Source organism: Ips typographus, linkage group LG2 (assembly GCF_016097725.1).
Source record: "Ips typographus isolate SLU linkage group LG2, UJ_Ityp_2.0, whole genome shotgun sequence".
Taxonomy (NCBI): domain Eukaryota; kingdom Metazoa; phylum Arthropoda; class Insecta; order Coleoptera; family Curculionidae; genus Ips; species Ips typographus.
The window spans coordinates 74,968-91,217 of NC_138423.1; the positions used below are offsets into that span (position 1 = coordinate 74,968).

Here is a 16,250-nt window from a genome sequence, read left to right on the forward strand (position 1 = left end):
GTTTGATATAAATTACTGAAAGTTGGTATAAAGGGGTTTTGGCAGGCGGGAAATACGATGCTTTCATTTGTTTTGTAGTAGCTGATAGGGGGCGCTAGCTGCAACCATATCCGTTCCTTCAAGAGACTCTAACTTTTTTTTACGGAACTGAAACGACCATATGCTCTCAAAACATGATTCTAAGATGTTTTCTATGTAAAAAAGGTATACTTGTTGTAAGTCTTAAAAGTTGACTGTTTTCGAGTTATTTAATGTTTTATTATTGCATGCATTGTCATATGTTAATACGATATGTGCTGTATACCCTTAAGTTACACACATAACAGTTTCTGTATGTAAATTTGACCGTTTAAAAAATGTTTGTAAACTTTAAAATAAAGCTAGTTGTTATGAACGCCCTTTTTGTTTTTGTATCAAATCCTACTTAGAATTTAAAAAAAAATAGTAATTAAAATCTGCTGTACATGTAAATGCATGCAATAATAAAAGATTAAATAACTCGAAAACGGTCGACTTTTAAGACTTACAACAAGTATACCTTTTTTACGTAGAAAACATCTTAGAATCATATTTTGAAGTCATACGGCCGTTTCAGTTCCGTAAAAAAAAGTTTGAGCCTCTTGAAGGGACGGAGATGGTTACCGCTAGCGCCCCCTATCAGCTACTACAAAACAAATGAAAGCATCGTATTTTACGCCTGCCAAAACCCCTTTATACCAACTTTCAGTAATTTATATCAAAAGACCGTGAAGATATGACAAAAAAGCTAAAATAAAATTTCAACTTTCACACCCTGTATCTTTCTTAATATTAACTTTCGGTATAGGACAATTCAGCTAAATCGTATTATTTTGATGTCAGGAATATGCTGTAGCTCTATGTCCCATTACTTATGGTCCACCCTGTATAATAATATGGGTATTATATAGTATACAGGGTATTCCATTTCAAATAAGTAAGTTTGTACCTACTTCCGATATAACCGGACGTGTCATACATAACATGACATTACATGAAAATATTTTAGTTGGATTGGACATTCTAACTTTACTATGCTGCCAAATTTCGAAAATTTGATCAGTAGTATTTCTTATATTGATTGATGTCTCTCGTCGTGGGACCCTATTCGTTACATAAAATGTATGTATTAAGAAATGTCCTTTTTACAGGGAATAGAGGTTTTGAGGCACCTTACGCAGTTCTAGTCTTAATCCATGGAGAAAGCTTCGAATGGGGCGGTAGTCACCCTTATGACGGCAGCGTGATGGCGTCACACGGCCATGTGATTTTTATCACCCTCAATTATCGACTGGGAGTACTCGGTGAGTGATTTAATTTTAAAAAGTAAGGCTTTTATTAAAACCGATTTTTTAACAACTTTAACTTAAATTGAAATACTGAACCATATCACATGATAAGTTACCGTAATCAGAAAACAGGTTCTTTTCGAAAATATAAAAATCCCATAAAAGAAATGCACACGAATTTGTGGCACCCTTTGTAGTTTACCTTCATTACTTGCAGCAGCAAATGTAACTAATTTTCAAGAAAATCTACACGAAAATTTATTAAATGAGAAAAATAAGGTAAAAAAAGATTGTCGTACCAACTTTTTTAATATTGCAATTTGACTAAGTTTACTAACGATTTCTAGACACCTAGAGACTGATTACTAAGTACACTTCTCTCTGTAACAGGCAAAGTTTTGCAATATTACCTATGAAATACTGTAACATTAAGCCAGAGAAAACACTTTAGTATTAAGAAATGCAGCTTGATTACGCTACAATTCGTGTAGCGAAGTGGATTGGAGCAGCAATTAATATGCAAATAACCTGGTATCCAGACTGTGAACAATATCCAGAAATTGTCATTATCCAGGGACATTTTCTCAGCTAAAACCGAATATATACAGGGTGTTTCATAATATATGCGCAGGACTTCAGGATATGGTAGCTCGTCCAAAAATATTAAAAAAGTCTTTATTAACTGACTCTGTAAAATGATGCATTTTAGGGATACTAAGAAAAATAAAATTTCAAAAAATTTACCATGTTCTTTTGTTTACTGTGTTACAGGTTATAACGAGGAATACCTTGTTGTGTAGAAAACAAGTACAAAACAAAGCTTATTGAGTAGAAAATGTTTACAAAAGCTGTTTTTGTTCGATAAAAGCTTTCGAAGATATTTGCCAAAAAGTCAATATTTTATTGTCAATTTCAATTCCGTGGAACTCTAAGATGCATAATTTTAGAGCGTAAGTTACCAGCTACCACATCCTAAAGTTCTGCGTACATATTATGAAACACCCTGTATACACCAAACAGCCTGCTAGGGGTCAATTTTTGACATCATACGTTAATTTACGTATACGATTATACGTAAATATGGATATAATAATGCGTGTTGTCAAAAGCTTCTTCGCAAATGTGCGTATAATTTTCATAGGTTTCTAAAGCTGCGTATGGTCAAAAATAGACCCCCTGAACATAAATCGTTAAAACGTGAGCATCACTCACGTTTGTTACCGAGTGGGAACGGAAATACTGGATGCAATTTGTTCAAATTTGCATTCGTCCACCTAGCGAATAATTGAAATTTGTTTTTCCACTTTATTAAACTAGTTTATGCATTATTCTTGTTGTTTTGGTCCGCTGTAACCAGCTTGTTATTTCTGGATGATACAAATACCACAGGATTCTAAAGTAGAAAGTCTCCTTAGAGAAGATTAGATTTATGTTTTTTTTTTAATAAAAAACCCGCATTCTAAACTAAAAAATCACGATAGACTTTACTAGTTGCCAAATACCTAAATTTGTCAACCGTTTCAGAGTCAAGCCACGAATTTAAATATTTGGCAACGTCGCAGTAGTAGCAAAACACTATACTATAAGTTTTTTTTTCGAAAATTTAAAATATTAATTTTCTTTTGTTTTGAAAGTAGAATCTGTGAAAACACACTAAACACAGTATTGCAATGAAACTAAAAGAATTACAACCATACAATTTCTGTAATAAAATCCTGTTTTTTAAATTATATTTAAGAAATTTAGATTTGTTTACGTATCGAACGAAAAATTTGTTCTCTATGTTTTAATTCACAGTAATGACTGGGGTAATATTTGTTTTCTTTGCAATACAAATTTAACATTTTTTTTACAGGCTGTACTTCTCAACCTACAGAAAATGACCATTTTCAATAGCTCATTTTAAATATGAGGGTACCAAAAAAATGTGGTTTTTCGTTTAAGATGAAATACACTGTTTTTCGAGCAAAACGATTTTCATGGTCTCATCTTATTTTTTGAGATCAATGTTACCAGGGTACTGAAAAAAATTTCAAAAAACTTAAAATTTAGAGTATTTTGTATTTTTTTAAAAACATTTAAAATACATAAAACCCGATCAAATTATGAAAAAACTAGTACAGTTTATTTTTACTGTACTGCCCGTTGTCAATTACAATGGGCATTTAACCACTTTACCTCCCGTTCTCCGCTCGCCTGAGGTGGGCAGTAGGAATGATAGAAAGACGTAAGGCTTAAACCATTGTTTCCGCCATGGTAATCTAAACTTGCTCTTTATAGTTTTTGATTACTACAATCTAAACACAATTTGGGTTTTGCTTGGATAAGTAGAATTTAGAATTAAACAATAGTATTTTAAATATCAAGAACAGTAAGTAAGCTTTAAGTAACATTCACATAACATGCAGTGCATTTGTACTGTTAATGGCAAGTGCACTGCAAGAAGTAGACAAATGACATCATTCACAATAAACTCAAAATTAAAATTAGAAAATAGGAATCAGGTTAGGATTTCATAAACACAAGACATAAACGTCATACTAATAATAGTAACCATCGACTAGACTTCGACTATTTGTTTCAAAAAATATAATTAGGTACAAACTAAACAGACATTCATAAACAAATACAAAAATGCATTCTTTCAAATTTTCGGGGGTAATATTCCTAGTACATTTAATTTTTCCGGAAAAACGAGTTTGTTAATGTGTAATTTGTTAAAACAAATTACTTAGAAACGAGTATTCCAATTTTTCCACAGGAAAAATTAGATGCACGAGGGATATTTGGTAAGATTATTTCCTGAGTTAAATAAACATTTTATTTTAATTAAAACAATAAGAACAATAATTAATAAGAACAATAACTTTCAAGTTAGAAAGGGTAACGCTATTCTTTATGTTGCTGTGAGGAGTGTGAAATTTTTTCGATTTCTTTTTTTCCGGAAAAACTGCTGACAGCTAAGTTGACAGTTGTTAAGTGATTTTTCCACTTAAAATTTTCATTTGTTATACTAATTCTTGATAGCGATTGGTCAAAATTGATAGGAAGGAAATAATCGTCTGAAATGGCTCACCTTATTGGTTGCTTGCTTAGTAATGTTGCTTGTATTAAGGTGGTAAAACATATAAGAGTAAAAGCTAAAAGCTATAGAGATTTTGCACTACTTACTACTATAAAGTTATTAATTCCGCAGTATACAAGTGTGAACAGTACATTAGTTTATACCTAACCTTTAGCAGTACCCATAACTTACCGTTATACAATAGCCATAAAGTTTATGTGAATGATGCTTTGCTGATCGATGACAAAGTTTGGCTCTAATTTGTCTTAGATCAGTAAAGCTATTACTGTTCGTGATGCGTATACTATTTTTGGTACGACTTCAACAAAATCATCCTAATTATTAAATAAAATTAAAATACAACAAGTTCTCTTTAATCCAGTATGTTAGTTTCCGTTCAGCTGAACGGTAAGTACAGCAGGTATTTACTTCCCGGTTTGTTAGCTCTAGCAACCAGAAACTAGATAGAAACTAGTCCTTTCCGCCTTCAAAACAGGTGCTGTAATCACTTAAAGTCGTAGAAAACAAAAATATAATTTTATTCACATTTAAAATAAATGCAAACCAAATTTTACCTACATTAATTATTCCAGTTGGCCATATTCCAGAAATTATCGAAAATGTATTGCATTTTATTTTAATAACGTTTAACCAACTGTAATATTCCACTTTATAAATGCGTATTTGACTGATTGCCTGGAATTGAATATCTCTGTAATAATATTTTCATAGGTTATATCCCGAAACGTTCAAGTTGTATCGGGTTTACAGTGCATAGGTGGTTTTTTGCAAAATTTTGCTTGGAAAATGATTAAGACCGATATGTCATTATCATATGTATATGATAATGATCCTGAGACCGCAGGTCAAAGGATTTTTTCCAAAGAATTATTTAGTCGAAACTATTTGCCTAAAAGAAAAATTTAGCAAAAAAAGTACCAATGCACACTTTACTTGACGAGGGGTATATGTCACAGTTATGCACTTCGAAAAAGGCGATTTAAAACTTTTCTAAAAAACATCAGATTAATAATCAAAAAATTCGCGACAACTTATTCTGCTGCAAACTAATTATTTGTGGCACATTTTGATATTAAGAAGCTACATCATAGTTTCAATTGATAGTCGGCATAACTAATATAATTAACGCGAAAAGTAATTACCAACTTCGCTTGCATATTCAAACCTGTTTGCAGGTAAACTTATGAACTAATTAGCATCAAGGTGTTATGTTAAACTACTAACTTCCAACTTGTCGCCTCTGGCCAACTTTGAGACTTGTTTTTAATTAAACACTTGATTAAGACTAAACCAACAGTTAAGAGTGTTATTTGTTCGTTGACTTAATTGGATAATTCGTGTTATTTGGCTGTTGCGTAAAATGTTTGTGAAGAAAAAGTGAACATGAATTTTAATTGCAGTTTCAAAAATAGGTACAGAATGTTTCATATACAGGGTGGACCATAAGTAATGGGACATAGAGCTACAGCATATTCCTGACATCAAAATAATACGATTTAGCGAAATTGTCCTATACCGAAAATTAATATTAAGAAAGATACAGGGTGTGAAAGTTGAAATTTTATTTTTGTTTTTTTATCATATCTTCATGGTCGTTTGATATAAATTACTGAAAGTTGGTATAAAGGAGTTTTGGCAGGCGTTAAATACGATGCTTTCATTTGTTTTGTAGTAGCTGATAGGGGGCGCTAGCTGCAACCATATCCGTTCCTTCAAGAGACTCTAACTTTTTTTTACGGAACTGAAACGACCATATGCTCTCAAAACATGATTCTAAGATGTTTTCTATGTAAAAAAGGTATACTTGTTGTAAGTCTTAAAAGTTGACTGTTTTCGAGTTATTTAATGTTTTATTATTGCATGCATTGTCGTATGTTAATACGATATGTGCTGTATACCCTTAAGTTACACACATAACAGTTTCTGTATGTAAATTTGACCGTTTAAAAAATGTTTGTAAACTTTAAAATAAAGCTAGTTGTTATGAACGCCCTTTTTGTTTTTGTATCAAATCCTACTTAGAATTTAAAAAAAAATAGTAATTAAAATCTGCTGTACATGTAAATGCATGCAATAATAAAAGATTAAATAACTCGAAAACGGTCGACTTTTAAGACTTACAACAAGTATACCTTTTTTACGTAGAAAACATCTTAGAATCATATTTTGAAGTCATATGGCCGTTTCAGTTCCGTAAAAAAAAGTTTGAGCCTCTTGAAGGGACGGAGATGGTTACCGCTAGCGCCCCCTATCAGCTACTACAAAGCAAATGAAAGCATCGTATTTTACGCCTGCCAAAACCCCTTTATACCAACTTTCAGTAATTTATATCAAAAGACCGTGAAGATATGACAACAAAGCTAAAATAAAATTTCAACTTTCACACCCTGTATCTTTCTTAATATTAACTTTCGGTATAGGACAATTCAGCTAAATCGTATTATTTTGATGTCAGGAATATGCTGTAGCTCTATGTCCCATTACTTATGGTCCACCCTGTATATATTTAATATTTATTTTACAGTACAAGGTACAGTAAAAAGGGCTATCGGCCGCGTGGCCTTTCTGCCCATGATACATGATGAAAAATTCTAGTTAATACACTTAATATTGAGAATAAATAATTACTATATACACTACTATTTACTTACATACAGATGTTGTTTACATTTGATTGAAATGCTCCAACAGAGTGGAGTGGGGAGACGTGAAGCGGGATTGTCGAGTTGGTCTTTGAAGGGAAATAGGGTTTATTATGGTCCAGTTCTGGGGGTTGTTATTCCATTTTGTCTGTAGTTGTGTTAGTCGTTCAGTAATTCTTGTCATTTTAGTTCGTTCGTACAAAAATTCATTGGATGGGTTGTGAAGCGGGTTTTGGGGGTGTCTAATTTTTGTTATGAGTCTAAGAGCAATTTGTTCTGTGACCTGTATGTGTTTTTTTGTCTTGTCAGTTGCATTTGCTCTTAGTATATGTCCATAATCAAGTAGAGGTCTGCATATAGATTTATATATTTTGGTTGCGGTCTTTGTACTTATTCCTTTGTCTTTGTATGTAAGTGTTCTGAAGTGTTTTGTTCTTTTTATGATTTCTTTTCTTACGTTTTGTGTATGTTTGGTAAATTTTAGTTTTTGGTCAAGTGTTACTCCTAAGTATTTCACGTCTTGTTTAGGAATAGTTTTGTTTCCGTCTGCTGTTATAGTAGGAGAGTTGTCTTTAATTTGGTGGTTTGTTAAAAGTAGCTGGTTTTTTGTGGCGTTTGGTGTCAGTCTCCATTTGTAGAACCACAGCATGGTCTTGTCTATCAGTATTTGCAGCTTCTCTGCAGCTTTTGTTGTAGTTTTGTCATGCACCACTAGTGCAGTGTCATCAGCGTATTGTAGTATGTAAGCATGTTTGTTAATGTAATTTTTGTCATGTAATTCGTGGTTGTAAATGTCATGACAATATATATTGTAAAGAAATGGCGATAGAGGAGACCCTTGTGGCAAACCTTGTTCAGGAGTGAAAGGAAAGGAAAGGGAGTTGTTTATGCGTATTTCTAGTTGTCTGCTTTCCAGTAAGTTTTTAATAATATGTAGTAAGTATTCCGGTGTATTCAGTTTGTGCAGTTTGTATAAGAGTCCTTTGTGCCATACGCTGTCAAAGGCTTTGTTTATGTCCATAAAGAGACATGCCGATTTCTTGTTTTCAAGGTGTGTTGTTTGTATGTTATTTGTCAGTATAAACAGCGGGTGTACCGTTGAATGTTTGGGCTTAAAACCGAACTGATGGTATGATGGTACGTGTTGTCCAATTAGTCGTTGTAATCTAGTTTTAATAATGTTTTCGTATATTTTGCTCAGTACTGGTAGTAATGTAATAGGTCTGTAATTTTGAGTCTCCGTATGGTCTAAACCGGTTTTTGGAATGGGTATTATTATACCCGTTTTCCAACTATTTGGCAGAGTATTAGTTCTAATGCATTTGTTGAATAAGCTTAGTAAGGTTTTGTGCGTTTGTGGAGTAAGGTTTTTTAGAACTTTGCTTTTAATATTGTCTTTGCCCGGTGCAGTGTTTTTGATTTGTGTCATTGCTTCGTCGAATTCTGTTTCTGTGATAAGTTCATTTGCAAAGTCTACATTAGTGTCAAAATAGTTGTTATACCAGTCATTTATTCTAGTCAAGTTTTGATGGTCAAAGTTAGGATGGGTAGAAAATGCGAAAGCCTTTTGCAGAATGTTTCATTTTAGGCGAAAACGTTTATTTTTCTAGTACCCTCGTATTTAAAATATGTTATTTTACAAAAAAAAAAATAAGTGTTTTTGGTCTACCGTGTATCAAGTTACAGTGGGGCTTTTGCCGTTCAAGGAAAACTTCGGTATCACCTTCTCTAGGTGATTTTGACGCAAATTCCAGAAACATCATTTTTCCGCTTTTCTTCCTCTTACGTAGTGTGCTGCAAAGTGAAGGTTGTTAAAGTTGGGTCACCCTGTATGCCGCTTCGAAGAGAATTTATCGATTTAAAGTCCAAATTCAGGTTTTTTTTGCATTTTTTTACGCAATTTTTATTTGCGCTTTTCCGTAATTCTACTACGTTAAGAGATACTGCATCCATTACCTTGAAAATGGAGTCTTTAGCAACAATTTCGACACCGGTTGCTTTGACCTTGTATAACTCCCTTATTTGATATACTTTGACTTTTCATCTATAGACAGGTAATAAAACGGGCTTTCCATAAACGTATAAAAAGCTGATTGGTTGGTTTTAGAGTTTGACCGCTAGATGGCGTCAAAGTGAAGTAAGTCATTTGTTAACTTTATATTATTTTTTTTTATATTATTATGGATAGCTAATAAAACGGGCTATTTAACGACGCATACAAGTTGGTTGGAAGTTAACATATTTAACGTAACCTCAATAAAATATAGATTTACGAAATCAGAAAAAAAAGATCTTCCGATTGAACAAACACAAGGCATTTTATTTAAACTATTTAAAACCTGATTGACAAGTCAATTTTGACATCAGATTCTGGCGATTCAGGAAAAAGACTGCAACTTTGTGAATTTAAAGTATGCTGTCTGGTCAAAATTAACAGAGTTAGCTATTGACTAAAATATAATCAATCATCCCGTACATGAAGAAGGTAAAACATGAAAATGGCGTAAAATCTTTTGGATTCTTCACAGTGAATTGAATTTTTACATTTATCGAGTTTAAGTGACGCAATTTGTCTTTTTGGCGTGGCTTCAAATTACGAAGGTATCACATCAACTTACAGGGTGTCCAGTAAGCACATGATTAAAAGATTAGATTAAAATATTCTAAATTAGCAGATTCCGTTCTTTTTTTTGTCAATTAAACTACATCAATCCAAGTAGTGTATTTTCCCAAGTGAATTGTATTGAACAATAGTAACCGCAAGACTTGGTTTCAAACCGACTTGGAGACTTTTTGTATCTGCCAAGATAAAACGATTTTTCTTTTTCGATTTCCTAAAGACGAACAGTTGCTTTTAGGAATTATGAAATCCTCATTGGAGTCCTCTAATGGAGTCCTAAGTGGCACATGTTTCTTGCTCTGTCACCCTTCATAATGTACTCAGAGTATGGAGAAAGAATTTTTCACTTTTACGAAAAATACTTTAAGTAAAAAGTAATATTTAATCGAGAAGCAACAATTTTGAATAAAATTACTTGAAAGTGCTGTAAAATACAATGCTTTCAGTCTAGAAGAGCATATTTGTATGCTTACGGTTTATTTTTCTCCATTTTCTCCAACTTTCCATGAACGGAAAAAACCTCCCCAGGGTGAGATTTCATCTTTTAAGGGATTAAATACGGAATGAGCTTTCTCCCCCCATTTCAATTGTGCGTTTCATTCCAATCTCTTTCTTAGCTTAAATGACACCCCCCATCCAGAGAGTTTAGATGTTTCCAGTTCTAACACATGAACAATTATTCAAATCGGTTTGTAGGGCGCAAAAATGTAAAACGTCCAACAGTCGGATAATTAGTTTTTAATTAAAATTTTCCCAAGTTGTTTGGTCGAAAATTAGCGATTAACTACGTAGAACTGCCCTCGCAACGATTTTCTTTACAAGGTTAATGTAAATGCTGTTTTTGAAAACTATGTTAGGATTGTTAGGGCTGGTACTATTACTTCCATATCATTTTATTTCCAAGATGGTTTCTATAGAAACGGTGAAATTAGATCAGTCAACTCTATCGAATAAATAGTCAAGTTTTTAACTCTTTTTGAAGCTTGGTTCACAAGTCGCAACTTTGCTCCGGTCCTATACCATATACGAATTTTTGCTTAGCGCTAGATGAAAGTAAAATAATGAAGCTAGGAATTTCATTTAGAACACTTTCCTGATAGGATTTCAAAATGTTACCGATTTTTTTTTTTAAACTTGCGGAAGGGTTTAATGTGGATTTTGTTTAACGACGTATTTCGCAACGTGCGTATGGGTCAAACCGGGTTTTTAAATACAGTAAGGTAAAATCCAAAAAAAAAAAAAGGTAAACAATACTATAAAAGTTCAAATCAGGTGTATCAAAAATATGAATATTTTATTACAGATACAGATACTGCTCACTGTTCAGTTATTTATGTCAAGGAAACATTTTCCGTTATATCTAAATACCTAAAAGAAACATTCATTTATTGAGTGTGCGGATAAAATTGCCCTAACCAAACAGTCAGATCCACGAATTTTCCATAAATCCGATGAAATTTTTAAATTTTCTTTAGCGTCTGTCTCGTATATTTTGTTGAATGACGATCAAGACGTCCCACAGTATCTTCGCGGGGGTAAAATTGGTTTGCCGTCTTACCCCATAATAAATCAGTCGTTTCTCGATTGTCGTTCGCATATATTGCCAATCCACTCGAATAAAAAGTATTCGTTTACAGGGCTTTCGTAAGGAATGATCGATTCCCCGTTACCGTTTACATATAAAATGTTCCGATGTTTGAGCTCTTTTTTACGACATCGTTTCAGCTCAAGAAGACCAGTCGGTATCAAGTGGTTGGCAAACGGAAATGTTGAGACAATATAGTGGCACACATTGGAAAAATTGTGAAAGATTTAACGTTGAATCTGGCAAACAGTTTGAAGGACTACAAAATTGCTGAATTTCCGATGTATGGGAAAATCTATAGTTGTTTTCATTACGATTTCTATAGAAAATAGAACTTTTCTCCCTCATTTCAGAGATGAATATATCACTTGTAAAGTGCCTCACCAGTAAAAGTGAGTTCAATGCGGTGCACTGACACTTTCTTGACAAATTGACAAACATATCGTTGGTAACAACCCATCTACCTTTCCGGACACTCTGTATAAATCCGTGAACGGGGGCGGGGCTAACCCGGTATAGAAATTCCTAAATAAATTAAAGCGAAATTCATCTCTTAGACTTTTGGTTATCAATCTCGAGCAATTATAAACGTAAATTAGCTTGGAAGCGAATAGAAGACTAATCAGAGTTTCCTCGCAGCTTCCGAAACTAAAAACAACCAATTATTATCTTTCAGTTAAGAGCCGATGACAAGTTGGAAAATGCTTTAATATGAAACGAATTGTGCTTGCAATTGCAGGTTTTCTGAAGACAAGTACGAGCTCAGCGGTGGAGGAAAGTGAAAGTTTTGGCATCCAAGATATTGCTGCTGCACTACGTTGGATCCAAGTTAACATTGCAGCTTTTGGAGGAGATTCTTCTAGGGTTACTTTGATTGGAGAGGGTACAGGGGCTGCATTAGTAAATCTATTGTTATTGTCATCTCAATCTAAAGGCAAGTATAGACAAAATGCGCTTAAAACAGGCAATTTCTTACTCCAAGTGGGTTTAACAAAAATCAGGGTTTAGAAAAGTTTTCCTGCAGTATTCGATATAAAACGTGTTTCTGAGATTTATGACAGCCATTTTGACAGTAGTCACGTGACTGTCTAGCTAAACTATCCTCTAGAAACAAGTAATATCTGTCACTAATGTCAAAACTGAGAAAACCATTGATAAAAAAATAAAAATCTGTATTTTTGATGTATGGTTTATAGGTAGGTATAGCAAACTGGCATTATTTTTCAATGTAGAATCGATGATTTGTTTTCCTTATAAAAATTGTTTATTTTTTTATTTACTATGTTTTTGACGGCGTTCAATATTTTGATTCGGCAAAACTGCTCAATACTATTGGCAACTTAATAACGTGTATCTAAAACCAGATTTGGTGGATGATAGTTTCAAGTTAGTTTCGGATAAAAAAGACTCGGAAACCATTTAAACGTGACAAATGTAACATTTCAGCACACAAAATTTGTGGTAATGTAACTTTCTGCACGCTCCATTACATTTTTTTCTATGGGTTTACAGGATTATTTCGACGAGTAATCTTTCTAAGTGGGACAGCCATTAGTCCCTGGGCAACCATACGTAATCCTGACCTTTTAAGGAGAACAGTTGGAAAGCAACTGGGATGCTTACCTCCAGATGCTCATGATGACAATTTAGAAGATATTGCTGCATGTTTGAGGTCCAGGTAAGCCAACTTGAAAGCTTAACAATATTAATATTTTAGTACTTTTTTATGTTGGCAAGTAAATTTTTAATATGAATGTCAAACAGAAAATCTCAGTATATATTTGATTTCTGATAGTGTATTAGAGAATAATTTGCAATTTGACGCTTCTAAATATTAGAGCTCGAATCAGCTAAGAAAAGGCCACGGCCGTCATCAAACGATGATGTCACGATCTCTGTACGTCTCGCTTTAAATATTGCTGCCTTCGTTACTTTCCAAGTTGATGCAGCGAGTCAATGGCGTGCTATTCTCTGCTCAGTGAAATGAAATTTAATTAACGTAAATAGGTGTAGTTTTTGCTTTTTCATTTCATAAATTGTATTAAAACAGGATAGGTAAGTAGGTTTTATAAAACAAACCAAATACATATACATACATAATATTGACGCTTTGAGAACAAAATTGGCCTAGGTCTCTGGTCCCATTTCTTTAAATATTAATTTAAAAAATAAACAAGAAAACAAGCAAAGGGTAAATTAAAAAAACATACAGTGTGTTTCGGTTAAAAAGATCTGTGCAAATTATTTTTCTGCTGTAGCTGCAGGGTGATGATTGATGAAGAATATTAAATACCAATTAGTTTAAATCCAAATTATATAACTTAACTTAGGGCAATGTTAACCACAAAAAAACATTGTCTTGGGGCAATTAATCAATTATTGGAAGATAAAAATAGGCAGCTGGTTTCTTTTTTCAATTATTCTTAATTTGAAGGTCCTACAGTGCAGCTAGACCTTGAAAATGAAGTCTCAAAGTTACTTTCAGCTTGCCTTTGCATCGTTTTTGATATACAGGGTTTCAAGAAGAAGAGGTAATATTTAAAATTTGTTATCTTTGTTAAATTTAATAATCATATATTTTTATAAATTTGATAATTTTGTTTATTTATAAATACATATACATATACAAATTACGAATTCATAACATAAAACAAAAATCCAAAACTTAGTCTAGGAGTGAGCATCCTAATTCTTCTTCGGATAAACTGGCATCACATTCATCATCATCACCAAAATCTTCATCGCTATCGTCAGATGAACCAGTGTTAACAGTAAAAATAAGCTGGTCCACTGTATCATCAAAAATATGCTCTTTTTTTATGAGCTCCTCTTCATACTTTTTTACATGCTGGCAAATGTCAAACCACTCTTTTTCAGACACCTCTTGAAATTTTTGTTTTGTTAAAGCTTCGGTATCAGACAATTTAAAAGTGGTATTATGAGCTGCTACCCAATTTTTAACCAAAGCCCAAATTTTTTCTATTGGGTTTAATTCTGGATGGTAGGGTGGTAAACGCAACACAAGATGCCCATGTTGTTCTAACAGCCTATCTAAGTTATATTGTGGAGGAAATCTAAATTTATTTTCTTGTATGATTTGATACAGCTCTGGCTTTGTTAAATGAGGATCTGCTGGGATTCCTTTTTCCACTAGCCAACTTAACATATCTCCTTTTTTAGTAGCCGTTGTAATATTTTTGTTAACAGTAACATTGTGGTAGGCTGCATTGTCTATAATAAGGACTGAGCGGTCAGGTAAATTAGGAAGCAATTGCTTTTTTACCCAAGTCATGAAATTCTCATGGTTCATATCATCATGATAATCTCCTGTTTTTAAACCTAAAAAAAAAAAAAAAAAATCATAGTACAAACATTATGTGTCTTATATGATGTGTAAAATGTGGTTAAACTTATTAATTACTTGTTATATAAACTTATTTTATTTAAGCAGGAGGAAGTACTTAAGTAGGTTTGAGGTGTACATAAATATTACCTGACTTAAATATAAGCAATCCATTTTCAATAAATCCTTTTTCTCCACCTGCGTGCACTATTATAAGGCGTTGTCCTTTAGAAATTGGTTTTTGTAAGCCTTTAAAACTTTCATCATACCATCCTTTGTCATGAATATGACTACTGTGAATGTATGTCTCATCTGTATATACAATATTGCGACCTTCTGAGCGGTATTGCACCAATTTTTTTAAAAAATTTATTCGTTTTAAGCGAATGTCATATGATTCACACAAGAATTTTCTTTTGTCTGGTGTCTTCTGCCACCTACAAAAGATAAAGTTATTTTGATGTACATGATTGCCAAGATGTAAAACATACTAAAATCCAATGTTCTTAAGCAATCGCCCTAAGCTGCTTACACTAATGGATTCAGTCAAGATTTGCTGGTCAATAATTTTTTGCAAAATACCTGTAAAGATAAAAAATAATCCCATTTTAGTCTAAATTTTGTTGTTTTAAATTTTCAATTAACACATTATCAAGGTTTATACATATAGCAAACTAGGCTTACATTTAATTGTAAAAAACATGGTAAGTTCTGCTAGAAAAACTCTGAAGACTCTGTAGGTATACCTAATGTATTATAAACTTACCTTTTAATGTTGGAAGTTTTTTCTCAAGAATATAGAAATCATAAATAATTTCTCTGATTCTTTTGATTTCATCAGGTTTGATGTTATCCAATTTTAATTTTTTAATCTGTCCCTTCTTTGTAGGAGTGTGAAATGATGAGCTTGGCCCTCCCCATTCAACATGTAGTGCTTCTCTAGATATCTTCTGCACAGTAGATCTAGACACCCCTGTAGCTGCTATAGTTCTCTCTCTAAAATGATATTTATTATATTATTCAACGTTTTCGTCGTTTTTAATCAAAGACAATACCTGTAGTTATTCAAAGGAATGGAAACTCCTTCTTCATAAATTCTAAGACGTTACTTACAATTTCACGCCCTTGGCTGTGTATCACAACACCTTTCTTCCCAATCTTTTTTGGGGACATTATGACAAATTAACGATTTTTACTCATAACACGTGAACTCAAACTGCGACCATCAACAATACAACCAAAACACCAGACTAAAACGGAAACTAACCTAACCTAATTTTTAAACTCAACCTGTCCGCCACTACATTTTTTTAAACTTGGCAACATCGTTTAGAGTGCCGGCTAGTAAAAGCATGTAAAAGGGTCCATCTGTCCCTGGCCGCACCCGCATTTGTTTTAATTGTGCCCAAGTAAAAAACCGTACTACGTTGCCAAGTGGCTTTTTGACCGCTTAAGAATTTATTTTCGGGAATATTTTAATAGGACGCCTCTGATTATATCTAATGCGACGGCAACTGTAGAAGGAGAAAGAAATAGTTTTAAAAACTGCGTCATTGATGATGCGGTGGCCTTTTCTCATCTGAATCGAGCTCTACACACTGTAGATGACGTCACTCATTTTTACCGACTTTCTAGGAATTAGATTTGAGACACCCTGTACCTATTATT

The 16,250-nt window shown here is 33.2% G+C and overlaps 1 protein-coding gene and 1 pseudogene across 2 annotated transcripts in view; one reads left to right on the forward strand and one right to left on the reverse strand.

Annotated features, from left to right (window-relative positions):
• LOC145724074 (neuroligin-1-like) overlaps positions 1 to 16,250 on the forward strand; it is a 33,801-nt gene that overhangs the window by 7,989 nt on the left and 9,562 nt on the right. For both annotated transcript variants that reach the window (XM_081972164.1, XM_081972165.1), the window contains exons 4-6: positions 1,170 to 1,322; positions 11,979 to 12,173; positions 12,752 to 12,917. In XM_081972164.1, the coding sequence (XP_081828290.1) occupies positions 1,170 to 1,322; positions 11,979 to 12,173; positions 12,752 to 12,917 (514 nt within the window). The remainder of the gene's footprint in view (positions 1 to 1,169; positions 1,323 to 11,978; positions 12,174 to 12,751; positions 12,918 to 16,250) is intronic.
• On the reverse strand, positions 13,788 to 16,176 carry LOC145724084 (uncharacterized; annotated as a pseudogene).